The sequence below is a fragment of the Haliaeetus albicilla genome, chromosome 26, assembly GCF_947461875.1.
Source record: "Haliaeetus albicilla chromosome 26, bHalAlb1.1, whole genome shotgun sequence".
NCBI lineage: Eukaryota > Metazoa > Chordata > Aves > Accipitriformes > Accipitridae > Haliaeetus > Haliaeetus albicilla.
Window position 1 is genome coordinate 14,050,321 of NC_091508.1, and position 22,748 is coordinate 14,073,068.

Genomic DNA, 22,748 nt, shown 5'->3' on the forward strand with positions numbered 1-22,748 from the left:
AGTGGTGAGCGGTGGCCGTGCTCTGCTCAGCAAGAGATGGCTCCTTGGGGCCAGCGGGTGCTCACAGGCAAGGGGGGGAAGGAGCGATGGTGAATTTTGCTCCAACCTCAAGAGCTGCCGTCCCAACCGGTGACCCCACAGGGGCTCTGCAGGCCCCCGGCGTGCAGGCACTGCTGGCACAAGCACAACCGTGGTCCATGCACAGGCAGTGAAGCAGCTCTCAAGGAGAGCCCTGCCAGGGTCCCAGCCACACGCCAGGCTCCTGCTGAGGCCGACGGGGCCGGCCACGCGGGGACGTGCCCCCCAGTGAGCCTCCACACCGCAGACTGGGTCGCGTGTGCTGCGAGGAGGCCATGGCTGCAGGCAAATGCTGAGATTACTCCATTTTCGAATTAAATCAAGGTCCTAGGGGTCTTTTAAAAACCCAGGCTCCACGTCCATTTGTCTCCTTAAATACAAACAACAGGGGTTTGAGTCCATTTCCCACTAGAAGCAAGACTGATGTCTCCTGCCCCCCTTCCCTGAGCCCCCCTCGCCGCGCCACCCTCTAAGCACTTCTGCAGCTGGCTGAGCTGCTCCGCGGGAGCAGCTTTGTGTTTGTTTCGGGTTTTTTTGGGGGAAAGGAACAGACCACAAACAGCAGGGACCACGCTGCTGAATATGCCTGCCCCTTTTCTCCCCACCGCTGGCCACGGCTGCCCTGTGGCTCCGGCCACGCACACGTGCATCCCCATCAAAGGTGCTCCCGGGCGCACCGCATCTTCCAGGTCTCGGTGCCACTCCCCAGGCCAGTGCTGGCAGTGGGAGGGATGGGGGAAGCTGGGCATCCCTGCTCCTCCCAGTGCCTCTCAGGGTTAGCTGCCTGGCTTGCCTTCCTGAAGCCCAGTCAGGGTACGTGAAGGTTTGCAGAATATGCAAACCAGGGGTCTCGCTCTCTCAAGAGGCCCATGCCTCTTGGACTCCAGGGCTATGCTGGGCAGTAAGAAGTACGTTGCCCTTTCCACGGAGTAAGGACAGGCAGGAATATGTTGATGGTGGAGGAGGAAGGCCACCACAGCCTGGCACTCTCACTGGGGTGACATGTGGCTCTCCCCTCCTTTGGCTCCAGGATGTTCACTAGAGGGAAACCAGCCAGGGTCACCACGTCTCTCTTCTCTCCCATCACATGCACACTCAACAGCATCACGCTCTTGAGGTATCAGGGGCATTTTGCCAGCAGAAAGCTCCACGACAGATAGAAGCTCTTCGCTGTTGGGCCTGGCCAGCCACTGATGCTGGTGGAGGCTTCTTCCACAGTCCTGCAGTGGAGAATCCCCTCCAGCTTCAACTGGACATGACAACGGAGGGACCACTCTGGTGTCTGCACTGCTGCAGAGCACAAACGAAGGAGAAAAGAGATGTGGGCAGACGGTGTTGATCAAAACACGACACAGGTTCTAGAGACATCCAGAGAAGTCACTGCCAAGGTCACAGCTTCTCTGTCTCTTTATATCTTTTGAACTCATGTTGTGAGCATTTAGACTGAAGAGCAATGGAGCTGTAACAGCAATGGTGATATAAACCTACTTGCACTAGTTTAATCTCACCAGCTGACCGGGACCGGTGGAAAGAGGACTCCAGCATTGCCTCTGTTCCAGCAAAGTCCTTCCTCTGTGACATCTTCCATGTGCAGCCACACCAGCCATGATGGCTAGGAAAAAGCCATTCAACAAAGCCCTTCAAAAGGTGCTTGGACTTTCAAACACATTTCCTTGACCCTGGGAAGCTCCTTGCCCAGCACTGCCAAAGTCCCCAGCCAGGCTGCAGCTATCAGCGACCACACAAGTTCCCTGACCAATGCCATTAAACCACAGGGGGAAACAGAAACACCTCCTAGCAGGGGCTCAATACGTATTTTGATTGCATGCAAGAAGGAAAAGAGGGGCCATCAATAACTGATAACACTGCTCCTCCCTGCTGCTGGGAGCAGGAGCGATGCTTGAGCAGGACTGGGGAGACTGACCAAACCCCTGCTGATCACACACAGCTGAGAGTTTCCTTAAGCTCACAGCACAAATGTCTCTGGACAAATGCTCCCTGGGCAGCAAAAGGCAAAACCTGACTCCTGGAGACCTTCTAAATTTCAAGCCCTTGCTTCAAAGCAAGAAGGAAACAGCAGATCCCAATAACATAGAAATAAAAGAGTTTTCCAGCTTATTTAACATGGGCAAAGCAATATATTTTCACCTAATCTCCCTCTTGGAAATGGTCAGTTTTAGCTAAAATCAAACATGCACACATAGAAAAATTACAAATCAGCCCAAGGCAGACACCCAGCATGGAAACTTAACCCCCCCCAGCACTTAAGAGTCTGGCAAGGTCATCAGCAACCAAGAACATGGCCTTGTACTGTGCAGTGGTTGTAAATTTTAAAGAGTGCCTAACTCACTGCACTGAGGCAAATGAAAAGAAAAACCTACCTAAAAAATGGCACATACTGAAATGGGCAAAATGTCTTTACCTGTGTCTTGCCTCATCTCTGCTGCTAGGCTTATATGGGAAAACTTTCAGGAAACTTTACAGAAGTTAGTATCCACCTTATTAATGACCCTGCTTTCTCTCTATACACATATATATTTATCTATGTGGACATATATGCAAAGAGAAAGTTCTTCACTGTTTACAATTATTGTTTTTTTAATACTATGGGGGAATTGGGATCTGCTTGCAGTTCCCATAAGATCAGCATTTGCTGTATCGATTGAGTATTATCCACCTGAAGAGGGAAAAGCAGGCAGGGGAGTGCTCAGCTGTGGATGCTGTGCTCAGAGGTGCAGGACTTGCCTCAGCCCAGGCATCTGCAAATCTCGTTTATGCCACAGGCAAACACCACTCTGCTAGTGCCTGGGACCCTCCCCAGCCTTCTGCTTGATGCCGAAAAAGGACATGTCATCATCCAGACTGTACATGAGATGCTCCTGACAGCACCTGCCCTTTGGGAGCCTAGCCCTGTGCGCAGAGCACGGTAGCAGTTTAAACCGGCGGCTTTCTGGCACGCTCACAGCGGGCGAGGGCACACCGCTGGGTCTCGGTGACAGGGCAATGCCTCTGTGGTGGTGGCGGCAGCTTCCCACCACCCACAGACCCCTTTCCCTTTCGCGCTCACTCTCCCTTCCCACTCATGGGGAAGGCCATGCCCCTGCAGGCATCCCTCGTCCCTGAGCTCGCAACACCACGGGAGGCGTGGGGGCACGTTCTCACACAGGCAGCGCTAAGCCCGCACCAAACCATCCTCTCTAGGGCATGGGCATGGCTACCGCCAGCTCCATCTCCTCCAGAGAGGCAGGTACGGCTTTGCCCAGCCCAGGCCCAGTGCCGAGAGCCGAGGTTTGTGCCGTGGTGGCAGCGAGCCCCTCCGGCAGCGGCGGATTACAGCCCCCAGGCACTGGGACTCGTCCCTGCCCGCGGAGCCGAAGGGCAGCAGGGAGAGGGGAGGGAGAGAAATATCCTGCAGGAGAGAGGCTGATGGAGAGAAGGGTGAGAAGCAAGTTGGGGAGGAAAGGATGGAGGGAGCAGGACAGCAGATTAGATGAAGGTTTAAGAAGTGAGCAAGAAGGGGAAAGGGAAGTGCTGGAGCTGATGCAAGACAAGGGATTCAGGCTGAGGGAAGGGGAACGGCCTGGAAAGAGGAGGGACAGGGAAGGCCAAAAGCATTCCCTGTGTCCTGCTGTGGCAAGGGTGGGGATGGCCTTGGATGGGCTGCAGGGACACAGGGGATAAGAGGGCCTGCCATCAAGAGAAGCCCACAGCCAAAACAATGAGACCCTGTCCAGCTGTCTGTGTCTGTGTGTGGGGGGGGTGGTCAGAGAGGACAGTGTGCACCAACCTGCTCCCCACCCCAGGACCCTCCGCTCCAGACAGCACAAGGTGACCTGTCCTGGCACACGCTGCTCGCTGCCAGCTCCCAGTGTCCCCTTAGCACCTGGTCCAGCAGCATCCTCCGTCCTGCAGCCACCCAAATCTCTTGCCCTGCCACCTCTAACCCCAGCACCGCTGATCAAGAGCACCCTGGGGTGAAGGGGGAGCAGAGTCACACACGGCACCCTTGCCCAGACAGACTCCGGGGGGGTGTCCCTCCACCTCTGGGTGAGCAGGTGGAAGGAGGAGGAGGAGGAGGGGGGATGCATCAAATGCAGCCCTCTGGAAGGCGGCTGAGGCTTCTCTTGTTTGGTTGCTTCACTGGGTTTTTGTTTGTTTGCATGTCTGTTTGCTGGTTTTCCCAGCGCCTCAGCAGAAAGCACAATGCGGGCTGTCCTCCAGCTGCAGCTGATGGGGCCAGCCCTCTGCATGAGCCAGGGGAGGGAGGGAAGGAGGCTGCTGCTGGTGAAACACAGGCTCCAGCTCCCCAGGACAAGGAGGCGCCCCGAGCGAGCCTGGCAGGGCAGGCAGTGTCGGCAGGGCTGGGGGGAGAGGTGAGGAGGAGGAGGGCACCTTGCAGCCAGGGCCAGAGAGGCAGGATGGCATTGCCACCTGGGCCCAGGGCTAGAAAGGGGAGCTGGTGGTGAGCAGGGTCCGTGGAGATCCCCCCTGAAAGCAGGCTCTGCTTGCTTTCACAGTTACCCCTTCTCCGCTGGCTAACCTACGTCTCGTACCCCAAAAGGAACTGTCCCCTTGCAGATTGCTGGTGGGAAGCACATCTTTCTTGTCTGAAGGAAACCAACATTCCCTGTACTGGTAACGCCCCATCCCAGCACTGCCTTGGACATGCTGGTAACGGCAGGTCAATGTCTACACAAGAATTGCCCAACAGGAAGAGCAGGCACAGGTGGGGAAAGGATGCAGGATGAGAAAATAGTGGGAGAAAGGGAGTTTGGGAAAAGAGCTGGAAAGAAAGAGGAACCAAGGTATGGAAGTCAGGCACAGCTGCATGGAAGAACCAGGAGGGTTGATAGACAGGAAAGCAGGAACAAGATCAAGAAATAGGTGAGGAGGGACAGTCCCCATAAAGGACTTGGGTGGCAGGAGAAGCACGGGGGCTCTTTTGCCCGTGGATCTGGGAAGAGGATGAAGCATCATTCCTGGTGGTCACACCTCCATGTGCTAGGATTGCTTCCCGACCTGTAGCCCTGTGCGTTCCACCCACAGCTGCTGCACACTGGCTCACTCCAGGCATCTTAATCAAGTGCAGGCTCAGTGCTAATAAGTGACTTTAAGCAGGTCTGTCATTTTTGGACTTGCAACTGGGGTTAGAGGGCTGCAGAGGGGGGTGGGGGGCAGCAGCGAACCAAGAAAGTGGGAAATCAAACTCAGGATTAACACTGAAGTTTTTGCTGGAGGCAGAGGAGCCCAGCCCCAGGGAAGGGTGACCTCCAGCTTGGCTGGTCCCTCCTGGAGTAACAGTGACCTCCTGTGGCTGCGGGACTGTCCCAAGGGGCTGGTTATTCCCTCCCTCTGCACCGGCGCTTTGCAGAGCCACGCTGGAGCCCTGCAGGGCTTTGGCCACCCCTCGCACACCTACAGCTGAGATCTCAGGGCCAGGAGCATAAGACTGATCTGATGCCTGGCTCCTAAGACCCCTACGCAGGACACATCCTGCACACCGGTGTCTGCTGGGGGTGGACACCAGGAATGACTGTGGCCCTGGCTGCTTACAGCATTGCCTTCACTGTACTGAAGGCAGGGAGACACAGGTCTGCGAGGGCTGTAGGTGGTGGGCAGCAGGATCTGCCAGCTCCATTGCTGACACCATCCTGAAGCGTTCCCCACCAAACACACACACAAAAACACTGCCTCGCTCCGGGGAACCCAACATTTATGCAGAGACTGAGGAAGGCAGACTTGAGAGGTGACTAAGGAAGGATCATAGTGGTGGAGCTGGTCCGTCACCGGCTCACTCACCTCCCTGGTATCGTTGTCCTGGATCAGAGCGTACAGAGGCACCACTCGGTTGATCTCCAGCAGAACTGGTGTAGGGCTGAGCTGCTCCTTGCCGGGGCGCCGGCACAAATGGCAAGTGGATGGGCAGCGCCCTTTCTCCTCGCAGTGAATCTCCACACCTGAGATGAGGTGGTCATCAGACAGCATCTGTGCTGTCAGCAGGCCTGAGAGATAGGTGATGAAGGGCATGGATTTCAACTCCTTCTTGTTCCCAAGCTCAGTTGTTTCTGGTTTAGGGAGAGGGAAGAAACCAAACAACATTAAATAAATCTCAGCACGGTCATCTTCCCAACCCCAAACTTTGCCACAGCGAGGACAAATGCAGCTGCTGAAGGTGAAGGCCAGGTGGGAGCAGGAAACCAGAAAGGTCAAGGAGAGAAGGATTAAAACAGGACTTGAAGGTCACTGCTTGGGACTGGGTAGAAAGTGTGAGCATTTCCAGACAAGCACTTCTAGAGTGACAGAACTGACACTATTCTCCTCCTTCTTTTTTTGTAACTTGCCTATTCACTTTCTGCACTTCAAAATGAAATAAAACCTCCCAAGTATGTTTTCCCCACCAAAGAGAAACCTCTCCAAAGGGACCAGGTCTAAGAGCTGGGTGCCCTCACCCCTGCCCCAATGCCAGCCCTCTCTAGTCCCTGTGGTTCTTAGCTCTCTCTTTTGGGTGACACATTATCCAGGGCACTGAGACAGACCCAAAGGAGGCTGCAAAGAGACTACGTTGTGGGATGAAGCCCCTTGGCAGAGGGGGTAAGTGGGTACCAGAACAAATTCACCGCGCATGGAATAGATGGAGGTGTTACCAAAACCAAACTGTCAACACTCTGCTTTCAGGAAATATTCAGGCCTTTGAAACCCATTGTGAAACTTCCTGGTGGTCTTAACCACACGGCGATAGACCTGGAGAGCCTTACTTTTTTCTGCCTTGGTCTAAACGCTCACTAAGGACAAGGAAAGTATCGCACCTGGTGATAACCCTGAGCAAAGGAGACAGGACTCCCATCTTTGTCCTGTATGCTTCTATTTAAATTCTTTATCTATAGACACTCGCCTTGGGTTGATCCAAGAAGGCAGGCCCAACTTTCATAACCTGGTGATAGACCAAGAGAAGAAAAGTCTTTCTTCATCCTGCGCCCAAATGAGGCTCCCGAGACCATGAGCTGGATGGCTGTTGCCTCCAGCAACAACTTCTCAGTCCCAAGAAGGAGCTGTAGAGGAACAAGGATTGTCTCAATGCCCTCAGCTTGCAGTGACATGAAGCTGATCTGGCAAGGCACTAGACAATTAGAAATACAAGTAAACACAGTATTCATTCATGACTCCCGAGGCCCTCCAGGCTAGGGCCAGCCCTTCCCTGCTGTCTGGCTGTCAGGGAACACTTCTGTGAGCAGGATCAAAGCTGTCACGGGAAGAACAAGCAAATTCCAACCAACCCGTCTTTCAGTAGAATAAAAGGGGGGCAGTTGCTAAGATAAATTAAAACAAGGCTGCGAGGAGATGTCTCAATGTCTAGTGAGACACTGGTGTACACAGACATGGAAAATGAGAGTTGGAGCTGGTTCTTGGAGAGATTATTTTCTAGAAGAGCAGCTCCAGGCAATTTCAAGCCTCGTAAGGGAAAGCCATGAAGCCATGATAAACTGAGTGGCTCAGAAACAGGGAAGCTACAAGGCGATACTAGGAGCCTCTTCTCACTTCTGGATAAAAGTATCTTTTTTTTTTTTTTTAACATTGCTGCTAAACTACATGTAGAAGAGAAAGAAGGAGATGACAATGACACTTCTGGGCTGCAAAGCTTCTTCACCAGAGCTGAAGCAGTGATCTCAGAGATCCTCCACAGGGAAGGAAGTTTTGGAGCCATGCTTTAAGGGAGAGCACGAACATAGAGCTGAAAAGAAAGTGGATCAGTTACCTCATGATTGGCAATAGGATATCAAACCTCCCTTCCTGAATTATTGGCTTTATAGCTAAGAATTATAGATCACTAGCATTAAATGTCTGAATGTGTCCTTAACACAGGCTTATGGCTTAGCCTAAGCGTAGCTAAGGTTTGTCTGGAGATGTAGCACACAGTTTCAAGCCATTCTAAAAGGCTTTCTGAAAATCACTGTTCAAATCGCACATATAGGCTTCCACCAACACCTGCAAGAAGACCTGGAGACAGCCCAGGCTGGATGGGCAGCATGGTCCAGCTGCTAGAGCACTGCTCTGGGAATGCCTCGTTGGAGGCTCCATTCCAAGCTATCTGCTCTGTGCTTCTTCCCCCATGTCATCCGTCCTCTCTGTGTTCAAGCACAGGGCACATGATGCACGTGCACACAGTGCCCAGTTGTTCTTCGAGTACAAACAAACGGTAAGGAGCGGAATGAATAAGTAGGAAGAACAACCTCCCTTGGTCCTCCTCAGTTACAGTCGGTGTTTGCAAGAAGCAAGCTGAGACAAGTAAGGAGCAAAACAAATCTCTGAGCAAGAATTCCCTGCTGCAGGAGACTGTCCAGTCTCCCTGCATTGCCCTGTGATGAAGGACACCCCTGACTGATGCAGCTGTAAGAGCTTAGATTCAAGTGTTTGCATTAGCTGCCCTGTTCGGGAATACAGATGAAGCTCTGTGCAGCAGTGCTCCACCAGACACGTCACCGTGGGGAAGGATTCCCTGCAAATGGTGGGTTAGACATGGAGAGGCGTCCTTCAGCATTCAGCGTGACAACACAGCCCCTTTCGCAAGTAAAGAAAATGAATGTGAGCTTGTTGAACACATCCTGTACCACCCGCCACCTTCTTTGCCCGTCGCTCCCAGGAAAGGGCACTGTAGCTGGGGGTGGTGGTTTCAAGAGCCCTCCAAAGGGACTGGCATGAAAGTGAGGGTTCCCCCTTTCTCCTGAAGGAAACCCAGATGGAGCAAAGCCATTTCAGGAGCAGCAGTCATCAAATGGAGCTGCACAGGGGAAAGCGTAGAGGTCTGCAAATAAAGTAGGATAGAAAACTGTGTGAGTAGCGCAGCTCCACTTCCATAGCAGCCACGCACTCAGCCACAGAAGATTAACCACGGAGCCTGGTGACTCATGGTAGACTTGCCAGCAGAGCAGACTTCATAGGTAAGGTGGAAACGGCTGTCTGCATTTAATCCTCTTTATAACAGCTGAAGCCCCAGTCACTTTGGGGAAAAGGATTGCTTTGCAGACTGACTTCCTGGGGATGTAAGGGGTTACTCTAGCTGAGCTTACTGGTTCAGCGTGCTGGCAAAGGATCCACGGTGTTCCCTTGTACTGAAAAGGCTCTGGGTACAACTCCAAAGAAGGAAAATGAAATAGGACGTGGCTCAGCAGAGGGAGACGGGCTTCACTGCCAAATTGCCAGCTCTCATCCAGACAAGCACTTGGAAGTCATCAGCACTGGATAGCAATTCCTAGTAGCTTTTGCGGAACAAGCTTTGGGGGCCTAAGTACAGTCCTAACAAAATAATCACCCCGTTTCTGCTATTAAAACCTGAGAGTGTCAGCTGCACACCCTGCTTGTGAGCCAGCTCCTCCAGAGCCGGGGAGAGGCAGCGAGGAGGAACTGCTGCTCCTCATCTGCTCGCTCAGGGGGTGGGCAGCATCAGCTCCAGGTGCCTCATCCCTAGAAAGCTGGCGATTGCCTTGATGGAGACTGTGCTTCTTTCTCTTTCCATCCACAACTCATGGCATCTCACAGAGGAGTTATTCTGATCTGGGAGGTATTCTCCCCCCAAACACACTCCTTCGTTCCTGGACCTGCCATTGCAACTGTAGCCCAGGGAGAAGGAATCGAGGTCCCTCTGTTTCCCTCCCTCTCTCCTACCTCTGAGATGAGTTTCGGTTATCTGCTCAGCTGCCTGCAGGCAAGGAGGGGGCTCGGGGGCCAGCCTGCTCTCCCCACAGCAAACCCGACAGTGAACTGGAGAAAGTCCGCATATTCCTGGAGGCTCTGTCTGGCTTTTATTACCTAGTTGCTGTACAGCGTTCGTCAGTGCTGAGGCCCAGCTGACTGGCTTCTTCCTGAACAAAAATACGGGTGGCCCAACCCTATTCCTGATGAAGTCAAAGGAAGCTTTTGCTGTTGGATTGGAGAGAATCAGAACCAGACCCTGCAACATACCATTGCAATGCCATCTCCAGCTGCCAGGGAAGCCAACAGAAACACTCCTGTTGTCTTCACTGCAAGGTGGGTCCAGTCCAGAGCAAGTAAACCCAGCTATAGCGTTCAGGTCCACATTGCACGACCCCCGTGCAGAACTGGAGAATCTCCCAGGGCACTCAGATTGTTCTTGCAAAGCCTCTGCTTCACTCCTAGGGAAGGGCTTTGCAGGTGACCACTGCTAGGGTGCTCCAAACGTCCCGTTCTGGCAGGAGGATGAGGCTTGGCTGCAGGGGCTGCAGTGCAGCAGCAGCGATAGAGGGATTCCTTATCAGCCCTTGCATCTGAACATGCTTTCGCTAACGCTGTTGGCGACTCAGTTGAATCCTGGCAACATCTGTTTGGAAGCACAGCACCGCGGATGTGGTTGACGCATCACGGCAACTTGTGGGAGTTATTAGTTTGTTTGTTTGTCTGAAATATGTATTTAAAAAAAAAATCCAACAACATAACAAAACAAATAAAATAACAGCCTTCCGCCAAGCGTCAAGCCTTGCGTAAGAAAGGGAGGATGAGCAGCACAGAGTGTGCAGAGGTACCGCTCGCCTGTCAGGGTGCCTGGCTCTGTCTCTGTGCTCCACCAGGATTTAATAACCCCACAGCACGAGGTGACTGCCTGCACAGTGCGCAGGGGTCCCTGCTTGGGATGCAGCAGTTGCAGATGTGGGGGAATGCTTCCAGCGTTACCAGCAGCACCTCCTAGTGCTTGGACAAGAGGGAAGCATGATAACACCACGACTGTAACAATAACAAAAGCATAATACCTAATTCTTTTGTATTGGAGTGCTGTTTTGTCTTGAGAGCTCCCGGGAGATGATGGGTTTGCTAGTGGTCCAGCATTTTGTACAGCACCTCTTCCAAAAGATCCCAAGTCATTCCAAAACTGGGAATCACTCCACTTACCACAAGAATGCAGCACATCAGGGGTAGGATGTGGTAGCTCTTCAACAGCAGAAATGCTTGGAACAAGGAGAGGAGAAGGCTCTCCAGCTGAAGCCATAGAGGGAATGTCAGGAACAGACCCAGGTAGGGATTCCTCCAGGCTCAGCAGGTTAACCCCACCAACACCGCCAGGCTGCTCAGCTGGGCCTGATTTAGGACCTGGGTTTTGATTTCATGCAAGGAAGAGGTAATTCTGGTCCGCCTCCCCTTTACACCACACTCCGGCTGGACAGAGCTAGTGCCACCACGGGTAGGGCAGTGGGGATTTACAGCCAATACACATCTGCTGGCACAGGCTGCCCATTTATTACCTGGTGCAATAATACCCCTTTTGTTGGCAAATCCACTGAAAGGGAGTTAGAAAGAAAATCAATAGGTGTGTTTGCCTGGGAATTTCTCTTGCAGTGAGATATTGCCAGTGCAGTAACCACCAGGTCTATGAAGAGCCCGGACAGATTTAATGCTGCCCACTGTTAGTGATGGGCAAACGCTGCTTGGGCTGCGAGGAAGGTGTAGGCGCAATGTCCGCAGGAGCCAGCCGTGCCCCTCTGTCACACACGTTCATGTGTGCAAGAAGCGCGCTGCCAGCCCCTGCTGCTGCCCAGCAAATGCCGCACCAGCGGCGGCTCGGGCCGGCTGTGCCAAACCACCAAGCAGCCAGCAACGCCCACGTCCCCGGGGCTCACACGTGGGCTGGGGCAAGGTAGGGCTCACCTAGGAACCGCTACCTGTCTTTTGGGGAACGCAGCCAGCCCGCGGCGTGGCATTCTGCGTGGGAAGCCGGGGCGAAGGCATGACTACTGCCTGGCCGGGAGGGACGCGGCATGCGAGCGCAGACCCCAGCAGCGTGCACGCTGGGGCTTGCAAGCAACCGCAGGCGCACGCCCGTGGGACACATCTGCTGAGCTCCCCCCTCCGCGAGCAGCTGGAGGGGCGGCGTGGGGCCCTGCCACGGCGTGGCTGTGGGGCAGTTGCCGCCGCGGTCCGTGAGGACCTGCTGCCCTCTCGTGGCACCGCGGGAGGATGGCTCTCGGGCCGGGGATCCTGCCACCGCTCGCTCTGTCGCTGTCACCCCACAGCCCCTCCGCCGGGACCCCCGGGGACTCATCCTTCGGGGAGCCCCACGCCTCGGAAAGACGAGTCCGGCTACCCAAATGCGTAACATCCCTGAGCGCCAACGCACGATGATCTCCTGAACGGGATGGTTTGTGACCCTTTTCTCCCCTCGTGATGTCAAGAGTGCCCCACGCTGCCAGCTACCTGCCTGCCTCTGCCCCCCCCCGGCAGCCTCCCTCTGCAAACCCCCCTCTCCCTGCTGATGCTCTGACCGCTGCTCCCAGCCGATTAACTCAATTAAACACAGAACCCTGCGGATTCTCAGTGCCCTGACACCCAGCTGCCAGAAGTGGCCAGAATGCCGCACCGCGGTGATTGTGGCTCAGTGGCACGCGTGACCCCCGCCTGGCCACAGGAGCCCCCCTGCCCTCGGGCTGATCCCGAAGGTATGGCAGGGAGAATCCGGAGGCAGACCATCCCCTCTGCCCACAGGTCGGACAGGCAGACTCTGCGATAACCTCAGCTTCAGATGAGATATTTACAGACTTGCAAACCTGTGGTATTAAGAAAAAAAACCCAAGAGAGCTTTTAGAGAGACCACTGATAAACCTCTATAAAAGGGGACGGTGCAGGCATCACCAGTGAGCTCGCTTTATCAAAGGAACTAACTGTGCAGTGCCCTGCGTGGTCCCCACTGCCACCCTGCTGCTTGCACTGTCCCGCAGGAAGAGCCACCAAAGCCCTGCCCTGCTCATCCGACCCCTGGCAGCATCTCAGTACTCGCCCCCCTGCCTCCGAGCCACTCTGGCCCCGCAAGGACGTTTCCATGACCCCCCAAATCGCTGCTGCTGCCCCCCACGGGCTGCTGCATAAGACCCATATCGGCAGCTGGCTCTCTCCCTGCTCCAATGCAACCACAGACCCATTTTCTATGGGATGTCTGAGATTTACCAAGCCCTGCTGGCTGGATGGCTGGCTACCAGCGTGGAGCGGCCCCTTGGGACATGCCACCCTGCCAGGGGGTCAGGGTGACTGGGGTCTCAGGCTGAACAGCATCCCCATCCGCTCATCATGGCACAGGGTCCCCGTACTCCCAACGTGCTGGGTAACATCATCGGCTCATCGTTATCACCTCTAACCAAATCCAGAGAGTCCTTTGTTTTCTCCCCAGGATGCATTAAAAGCTTATTTCCATATTCCTACCATTATTTTTTCCTCACACTATTCACTTTCAGGTGTGAGTGCCCTCACAAAATCTGCCAGACCACCCTGGGATACTGCCTGGATGCCGCTGGGACCTGCAGTGCTGCCGGCAGCACCGGAGCCACGGCACTGCTGGTGTGTGAAGGACATGGTTCCCCGGGACCTGCCTGCCCAGGGTGGGCTTCTACCTGCTCCCACAGAAGCCCCAAGCCCAGACATTTCCTGATCTGCTGTGCAGCCCCACGGGGACACGGTAAAACTGGTCTCTCTGCCATCTTTAAAGCAGTCTCATGACGGCCGAGCCAAAGCCGGGCTGGAACTGGGACCCGCGTTACCGACGGCCCTTGCACCAGCTCGACACCAAGAAACACGAGGGCAGAGCAGAGCCACGGTCCAGTGGCTAAACCCCTGCCTCCGGCTACCAGAAGAGCCTGACGGAGGGAGAGGTCAGAAATAAAGGCTGGAGGGATGAGGAGGAGGAGGAGGGAAGAGGCAGGAGGGAAATGACTGATTCTATGATTAATGACCCAGTCATTAGCCCTGCGTGGGTGTAATGGAGATGCCATCCTTTACTACCTCCCAGGTGTGAGCAGATGAGTCGAGTGACCAGGCAACGCAAGCTTTCCTCTGATCGAAGGCAAACCCTGTAACTGCTCGATTCCCCACGAACCCATGACTTCCCGCCTGTGCCACGGCAGCCGCACCGACTGACCGCCGGCCACCAGCGCCAGAACGGAGGCCGCTGTGGGAAGGGAATTAATGTCAACCAGGACGTGCCCTGAGCAAGTCCTCGCACAGCAACTGCAGCTGCCTGTCTATTCACGGACAATATTTATGTGCATCACCCAATCAACTGATTACATTTGCTATGCTCTACCTAAAAATAGTCCTTTTTGTCCCAGGACTCCACAGGCTGCTCCAATGCAGCTTATGAAAGAAATTTTTGATAGGTGACGCAAACCCCGACACAGGTGCAGGGCCCCGTCAGAGGGGAGGGCAGGAAGAAGGGAAGGGGAAGGGGAAAAGGAAGGAGAAGGGGAAGGGGAAGGGGAAGTGGAAGGGGAAGAGGAGGAAGGGGAACGGGAAAGGGCTGCTCCGGCCCCAGGCCGACCTTATCGGGGCAAGGGCATGGGCCGACCCGCGGGTGCCAAAACCTCATGTAATGAAACAAAAACAAAAGAAAGAAAGAAAGAAACCATGTTTCCGTTTCCTTTTTTAACTTTACTCGACAACAAGAGCTACAGCACCACCGCGGAGGAGGGAGCCCGACCGGCCGGCGAGCTCCCCGTGCGGGCAGGTCCCTGCTCCAGCCCCCGGCTGCCGCAGGCCCGGGACCGCCCTGCGGGCCCACCGCCTGCCCTCGCCGATCTTCCTGCCCGGCGGACGGGACCGGCACCGACCCCGGCCCCCGAAGCCTCTCCTCCTGCCCCGGCCCGGGCCCCAGGCCGCCTCCCGGGACTCCATCTCCCGGCATGCTCCGCTCCGCGTCCCGGCGCACACGTCACGCCGGCGCGGCGGCGGCGCGGGGCACGCCGGGGAGCGGCGCGCGTCCCGGGAGCGGCGGGCAGGTAGGGAGCGCGCCGGGCCCTGCGGCGGCGGCGCCCCCTGGAGGCGGGGCGGGGGCGCGGGGCGGCGGCGGGCGGGCGGGCCGGACACCCCCATCCCGGCCCCACAGGCCGCGGGCGCAGGGCCCGGCCTCGGCGGGCGGGGGAGGGGGCGGCCGGGCCGGGCCGGGCAGGGCAGGGCCGGGCAGCCCCGCCTGGACCTCCGCCGGGCCGCGCCGCGCCTCCGCGGGCCGGGCGCTCCCCGCCGGGGAGAGCCCCCGCGGCGGGCTGGCTCCGCCCCGCCGAGCCCCCCCTCAGGCCGCGGCCGGCCCGGGCCGCGCCCGGACACCTGCTCGGCCGCGGAGGCGGGGGAGGGGGGGCTCGTCCTGCGATTCGAGCGGCGTTTTGGACCGAACCGAGCGTCGTGCCCGTCGGCGCGGCCCTTAAAGGCGCCTGTCTCCCCGCCGAGAGCCCGCGGGCTGCCTCCCGCCCCCGGTTCCGCGGACGACACCGAACCGCTGCGGTGCGTGGACGCTGCTGCGAGCGAGAGACGCTGCAGGCATCGGCTTTCGGCAAAAAAACCCAAAACCCGCGCGTGGTGGTGGTGGCGGCTTCGCAGCCTGCGCTGAAACACCGTCTTGAACGCTGGAGGAAGGGGCAAATTTTGGTAGCCTTACCCTATTATTTTACTCGCTAATGAGCCATGCTATGAATTACAAGTAAAACTAGTTGTCTCGCCGCACATCCTAACTAAAAACAACAGAGTGGCAAGAGAAACTATGGCAGGAAAATGTTTTGATTATAAGGAAACCAAACTCACATCATTTACAGAGTTTTATAGCTTGATCCTCAGCTGAGGCCTTCTCTAATACGCTGCTCCGCGTCAGGGCAACTGGCTTGGGAGGGACTGATACGCAAGAACAACTCACTGTTAAGGAAAATTCCACGAAGGCACGGCCCAGTGCAAGATAAAGATAAAAGTGCAGCGGTAAAAATAATTTCACGTTACTAAGGCGCATGCTGGTACTCTGATAAAAGGGGATCATAGATGAAAAGAATGTCATACAAATCATCTTTCTAAAAACCAAACCTAACTTCAGACTAAACAAAACTCTCACCGTCATTGTTCTCTAATGAAAATACTTGTTTTAAAAGTGGCTTTTTATGTAACTTTCGGGTGTATCTGGTGTCTGTGCTGCTCCCCCAGCCTTCCCTAACCAAACCTTCTGACGTATTTCCAAGGAAAATAAGAATAATGCATCTGGTATCCTGTGTTTCATTTTTAAAAATTGTTTTAAAATACAGATTTTTCATCCCTCAGAGGAAGATCCTGATCTACATGCCAGTGCCCAGGCTTCTGCTTCCCTGGCTGAGATACACACTAAGAATGAAAGGGAAGTATATTCGGTGCTAGCGGCAGCGAGCGCCTGGAGTGCTCCTGCTCCCCGGGTGCTGGGGGTGTGATGCTCATCATGCCACCGTCGAGCCAAGGATCAGATCCCAGCTTGGCACTTGGGAGATTCTGCTACGCCACTGAATCCCTTCCTGAAATGTGGGCTTTAAAGGACTGTGAACTACAGCTGATGAATTAAAATTATTTTTTTTTTTCCTTCTCTGGATGAACATAAAGAACTTTTCTTCATGGCAGTTGTCTCCTTCCGCTTGAGCAAATGGTAAACTGAAATACACTGAACCTTTCTGTCTGAAATGCTCCCAAGGATGAAGCAGGCAAACCCAGCGGGGAAGCAAAAGTGCTGCATGCCTGCAGCCATTATTCAGAAAAAGCTGTCTGTTCCCATCCCTCTGTGACTGTCTCTTCATTTTAAAGACTAACTACTTCCTTCTCCTCCTCTCCCCCTAGAAGAAATGTTTTCTTCCCCATTTCTTTTAATGGCTAAGCAATGCAATAGCAAAGGTATTGAAACCCAGTCTACTGAATAATAACTTAATGATGTGAACCCTGTTCTGTTCCTTTTGAATGGATGGCTGCTTTAGCAAGAGAGCTGCTGGGATCTGCTCCCTGCTGTGAGGGATGTGAGGATGGAGAAACCTGGATTGAAGCTGAACGGCAACCAGAGTGGTATAAAACTGAACCAGAATACAAGAATGAGGTCAACGCTGCGAGATTGTAAAATAAGGAGAAATTATATGCAATTAAGCTAAATTCAAGAACTAATAGTGAACACTTGTAGTATATATTAATGAATGTTTGGAGTTGTCTGTTAACTCCTTTATTGCTAATACCTGCTAGAACACTGCTGTGTCGAGCTGTGTTTAATTTGCATGCTGAAGCATGATGCAGCATGGTAGAGGTTAATGAAATACACTGGCATAAAATCTTCACTGTGTGTTTTCACTGTGTGCAGTCATTCTCAGAAGGAGTGGAAGCTGACAAATCATTCCTTCTAGTTTCACTTTCTGGCAAACGTATGAAACCTCGAAAATTTATTTTGGCTATCTAGAAAAGCAGAGTAAACCAACCACATTTATTTTGTTCGTATCTGATGTCACATCTGAATGCAGGTCTCCAGAGGTGATATATTAATGTCCTAAAGCATTGCACCATCTGGTTCCTCTTTTGATGCGCAACATTTTGAATGCTTGGTTTAATCTCCCTGGATTTCAGTAAATTATGTAAACTTGGAGGCTTGGCAGCGGGAGATGGGCACCACGAGGAGATGATTCAGTCATCAATATCTATTGGGCTTCCTTATTGCTGCCATTACACTTCTTTCAGTTCTACTTATAAATTTTGCAAGTGAGTAATTCATCGCACTGGGAGCTGCAAGTTAGTTTTGGAATTTGCCCACTCTGAGATTAGCTATGACTAATCCATCCTTTCCAAATGTGAAAAAGCTAACGGGGCTTCTTTTTTCCAGGGTTGGGTGATAAATCAGAAATAAATTGCATGTATATGTAACTGCTGGTGACGACATAAATCACGTTTCCTTTTTTCTTTCTGGACAGAATCAGAGCACCTTGGAATAGATGCGAGTACAAGACTTTGCACTGCCTAAAACTGCCTTGGAAAACCATGGCTGCTGCCCCTCATCTCAACTCGGATGCACTCCGAGAGGTCCTGGAGTGCCCCATTTGCATGGAGTCCTTCACTGAGGAGCACCTGAGACCCAAGCTCTTACACTGCGGGCACACCATCTGCAAACAATGCTTAGAGAAACTCCTAGCAAACAGCATTAACGGGATACGGTGCCCCTTTTGCAGCAAAATCACGCGGATCACAAGCTTAGCTCAGCTGACTGACAATCTTACTGTGCTGAAGATCATAGACACCGCTGGACTGGGGGAAGTGGTGGGTCTTCTCATGTGCAAGGTCTGTGGGAGAAGGTTGCCAAGACACTTTTGCAAGAGCTGTAGCTTGGTTTTATGTGAGCCATGCAAGGAGACATCACACATGCCCCAAGGACATAGAGTCATTGCTATCAAAGAGGCTGCTGAAGAGCGTAGGAGAGAATTTGGGACGAGGCTTGCCAGACTTCGGGAGCTTATGGGTGATCTGCAGAAAAGAAAAGCATCTCTGGAGGGTGTTTCTAGAGACCTGCAATCTAGATACAAAGCAGTTCTGCAGGATTACAGCAAAGAAGAGCGCAAGATCCAGGAAGAACTGGCCAGGTCACGCAAGTTTTTCACCACCTCTTTGTCTGAAGTGGAGAAGGTAAATAATCAGGTAATGGAGGAGCAAGCTTATCTGCTGAACTTAGCAGAAGTGCAGATAATGTCTCGCTGTGACTATTTCCTTGCCAAAATAAAGCTGGGAGATATAGCTCTCTTGGAGGAGGCAGCAGACGAGGAAGAACCAGAACTGACAAACAGTCTCCCAAGGGAGCTGACTCTTCAAGAGGTTGAACTCCTTAAGGTGAGCCACGTGGGACCACTGCAGATTGGGCAAGTGGTGAAGAAACCCCGGACCGTTAACATGGAGGAATCGCTCATGGAATCTGCAGCATCCTCATCGGCATCATTTAGGGAGCCCGACTTGGTGCAAGAAGAGGCCAGCTGCACACCGAATTCCTCACCAGCCAAGCCAAGGATGCCTGAAGCAGCCACGAGCATCCAGCAGTGTCACTTCATCAAGAAGATGGGCTCCAAGGGCAGCCTGCCAGGGATGTTTAATCTCCCTGTCAGCCTACATGTCACCCTGCAAGGTGAGGTGCTTGTGGCAGACCGAGGCAATTTCCGAATCCAGGTTTTTACCCGCAAGGGCTTTCTGAAGGAGATTCGCCGGAGCCCCAGCGGAATTGATAGTTTTGTATTGAGTTTCCTTGGAGCAGACTTGCCCAATTTGACTCCCCTTTCTGTCACCATGAACTGCCATGGCCTGATAGGTGTGACTGACAGCTACGATAACTCTGTCAAGGTCTACACCATGGATGGCCATTGCGTGGCGTGTCACCGGAGCCAGCTAAGCAAACCCTGGGGCATCGCTGCCCTGCCTTCTGGGCAGTTTGTAGTGACTGACGTGGAAGGAGGGAAACTCTGGTGTTTCACAGTGGACCGTGGCGTGGGGGTAGTGAAGTACAGTTGCTTATGTAGCGCAGTGCGCCCAAAGTTCGTCACCTGCGATGCTGAAGGGACCATATACTTTACTCAAGGGCTGGGGCTTAACCTGGAAAACCGGCAGTACGAACACCATTTAGAAGGCGGCTTTTCAATTGGCTCCGTTGGCCCAGATGGGCAGCTGGGACGCCAGATTAGCCACTTCTTCTCCGAGAATGAGGATTTCAGGTGCATTGCTGGGATGTGTGTCGATGCCAGGGGAGACCTCATTGTTGCTGACAGCAGCCGTAAAGAAATCCTGCATTTTCCTAAAGGAGGTGGCTATAATATCTTAATCCGGGAAGGACTCACCTGTCCTGTCGGTATCGCCATTACTCCCAAAGGGCAGCTGCTGGTGCTGGACTGTTGGGATCATTGCATTAAGATCTACAGTTACCATCTGAGAAGATACTCCACCCCTTAAAGGCACATCTCTAGGTAAAGCCCCTTTTGGCAGCAGAGATCCGTCCAGCCTCATTGCAGTCTGATGGGAACCGCTGTGAAGCGTTCAGGGAGATTGTGCCATAACTGAAGGGGGTTTGGCACAGAAGGCCGTCATGTTTTGTGTTTAGAAACAAAATAGCTTACATGGTGGTGGTCTGCTTTTTCTTCTTCTTTATATAAAATCCATACAATAAAAAAAAGAACAAGTGTGAGGGAAAGGATCCATCCTTCTGGAGTATTGGTTCCTTGATAAATGACTGGTCACTCCATAAACCTTTTCACCTCCTTTCGCCACATCTCCTACATTTCCAGCTTCAACCATTGTATCTTTCTTTGTGCCATAAACACTGACTGACTGCTCTAAATCACCTTCCCTTAGAGGACTAGAGAGGCAATCCTCTTCTGTGGTACTCACAAGGAACTGGGTAGCAGTTGTCTGGGCAACTACTGGAGAAAGCAGTTTCTGATTGCAGCATTGCATAAAATGAAATAGCCCTCTTAAACTGCGTGGAGATGGAACCTTACTTTCAAACTGAAGAGGGAGGGTTTTCTTCGTTTTTCTGGTATTCAGGAGATCGCCCCTGTCGTGCCATTTGTGAACCGTGTCTGTTCAATGTGAAGTGAGTACTGTGCAATCATGGGAGACCGAGCTGAGCCGGAAAACTGCCCTCTGATGGCAGCAGGGCTTTTATTACTACTAAGAGTTCTGCTAGGTAGAAGGGGGTAAAAAGGGAGGGGGCTGGAGGAAAAAAAAAAAAAGAGGGGAAACCTATGGTTGATATTTACTGTTGTTTTATTATTAAATGCATCCTGGAAACTGTCTTTGGAAGGTATATCTGGTATCTAAAGCTTCATGGGGAGGGGGGAAAGGCTGGGGGAGTAAGACTGGGAGATTGTAGTAAATGAGATTAAATGCAACATATTGTATGTTCACCTGCACTTCACTATTCTGCATTCCAGACCATTGCATTTAGCAATAGGTTTCCACTCATCTGCACTTTTTATGTGCAAGCTACTCACTGCTGAGATGGGGATGGGGGGGGACTGTTTTGCTTTTATTTTTTAATACTTGGAACCACATCCATTTGTGCATTGTCTTTTTTCCCTTGCACAGCAAAACACCACATTCCTCAGATTTTTTTTTACGGCACCAGCAGGCACCAGAGTTCATGTTCATCACGGCTTTGGGCCAAATGAAGCACAAAACTGCAGCTGTGTGAACCAAGGCCCCCACAGTGCTACTCTCCTGGCTGATAAATGTGTACCTCAGTGTGGTGCTGCTTGCCTAGAATATTTTATTGAAGGAAAGATGCATTTAAATAGGGCACAGTGGTAGCATGTTAATCTGCCACAGATAATAGTTATACTGCAGTGCATTTATTTGTTGCTATCAACAACGTAGTTGCAAATTTGGGGGCACGACAGACAATATAAAAGCTGATTTTATGGTGGCTGCCGTGCTACAGCAAATTGTTTGCTACTTGTGCTACAACACGTATGCAACAGGTGATGGGTTTTTTTCAGTTCCCATATACTTTCCCCTCGCGAAACAGCGGAGTAAAATAGGCTTCAGAGCTGCTGCTGCTCCAGCCAGTTGTTTGGCAGTTACAGGGTTTGCAGAAGAAGCGCTGGGAGCAGATTTTGGTGGGATTTTGGGTTTTTTTTCTCTCCCTATTCTGCTCATCCAAAGCACTGAAGAGGGCCAGCACAACAAACACCCAGCTGTGTGATGGAGGTGCCCCTCCATCAGGGCAACTTCCTATTTCTTTTGCTATAATTTGCTGGAAAAAAGCTTGCGGAGAAGGCAGCGGGAACTAACGACACTAGCATGGTAGATGGTGCTGAGGGAGCCCAAGGGGACTGAACCCCCTTTCCCTCCTGAGCTGCTCTGTGTGTTTGCCAAGACTACCAGCCTGCACGTAATTATTTATGTTCTCTGCTTCTCTTTTGGGCGTGGGAGGGGGTAGTCGCCTAAAGTATGTAACAGCAATTTGGGGAGCCAATCTCATCTTGCATGTATGTTTTTGGGAGATGATGACTATTACTGGGCCCTTCTGCAGTTAATTACATTGTAACTCAAGGCATTTTTTCCAGTATTATGGTAATGGCAGTTCCTCTCCTACTGATCTCTTTTAAACATTTTTCCTGTTTCTAAGAACTGCTCCAAGCAGGAAGCTACTGTGGACCTGAATAATTGAAGCAATATTATCTATGATAATATGTACCTCTGTCATTTTCTGTTCCAATGGATTTATTTTTTTTGCAATAAACATCACACTACTAGCAATAACATTTCCTGGAGTGCTTGAAGGGATGTAAAAGCTGGTCCAGTAAACTGAGCAGTTGGTTACCCCAGCCTGTTCCTGGTTACACAGTTCAAACAAAGCGTCTGTCATCTGTTTCTCACTCAGAGATTCAAGAAAAATAACACTGCCCTGCGATGCACTGGTGGGCCAGGACACTGCGATCGGCGCCTGGGGGTGTGTGTCGCCTGCAGCTCTTCTTCTAGTCTTGGGTTTCAGGCAAAAAAGGGAAAGAGAAAACCTGCTGTCCCGCGCCCAGGGTATGCATGTCCCCTGACAAAACTTTACAGTGACTGCGAGATGATTTTGCAGAGCTGTATTTCTTGCCGTGGTGCCCCCACACAGTGTTGTGATCATCTGCCAAACGAGATGAAATGGAGTAATTAAGGATTGTGATGAAATAGTTTGGCTTCTGCTCTCTACCTGGAGAAAGAGCTTGTGTGGTTATACGTATGTGTTTGGTTTTTAAAGATTGTGTAATAAAGGAAAAATTGATCCAATTAAAAGCGCATTGCAAACGGCTCATTTTCTTATTAAAAACACTTCATCTCCTCCCTTTGGTGAAAGATTGGTTTTTACAGCCAGTGAGGATCAGACTTTGGAACACAATGGCTATGAGACCCCTTAT

General features: G+C 52.6%; 2 protein-coding genes across 8 annotated transcripts in view; one reads left to right on the forward strand and one right to left on the reverse strand.

The window, feature by feature from the left end:
• The window catches only part of ASTN2 (astrotactin 2), a 360,503-nt gene that overhangs the window by 100,443 nt on the left and 237,312 nt on the right, over positions 1–22,748 (reverse strand). For both annotated transcript variants that reach the window (XM_069771376.1, XM_069771377.1), the window contains exon 17: positions 5,878–6,143. In XM_069771376.1, coding sequence (XP_069627477.1) covers positions 5,878–6,143 — 266 coding nt within the window. The remainder of the gene's footprint in view (positions 1–5,877; positions 6,144–22,748) is intronic.
• On the forward strand, positions 14,786–22,631 carry TRIM32 (tripartite motif containing 32). 6 transcript variants are annotated; one of them, XM_069771379.1, is made up of 3 exons: positions 15,046–16,492; positions 16,815–16,899; positions 17,787–22,631. In XM_069771379.1, the coding sequence occupies exon 3, from the start codon at positions 17,854–17,856 to the stop codon at positions 19,795–19,797; it is 1,944 nt and encodes a 647-aa protein (XP_069627480.1). In that variant the 5' UTR covers positions 15,046–16,492; positions 16,815–16,899; positions 17,787–17,853; the 3' UTR covers positions 19,798–22,631. The 6 variants fall into 6 exon arrangements, with proteins under 6 accessions (XP_069627482.1, XP_009920069.1, XP_069627480.1 ...); XM_069771381.1 differs by lacking the exons at positions 15,046–16,492; positions 16,815–16,899 and adding an exon at positions 14,786–14,843; XM_009921767.2 differs by having other exon boundaries at positions 15,039–16,930.

Excerpts from the sequence above, each read along its gene's own strand:
- TRIM32 (XM_069771378.1), top strand. The coding sequence starts at position 17,417 with ATGCTTGGTTTAATCTCCCTGGATTTCAGTAAATTATGTAAACTTGGA. Across the intron at positions 17,578-17,786 it reads TCTACTTATAAATTTTGCAA|AATCAGAGCACCTTGGAATA; the intron begins GTGAGTAATTCA and ends CTTTCTGGACAG.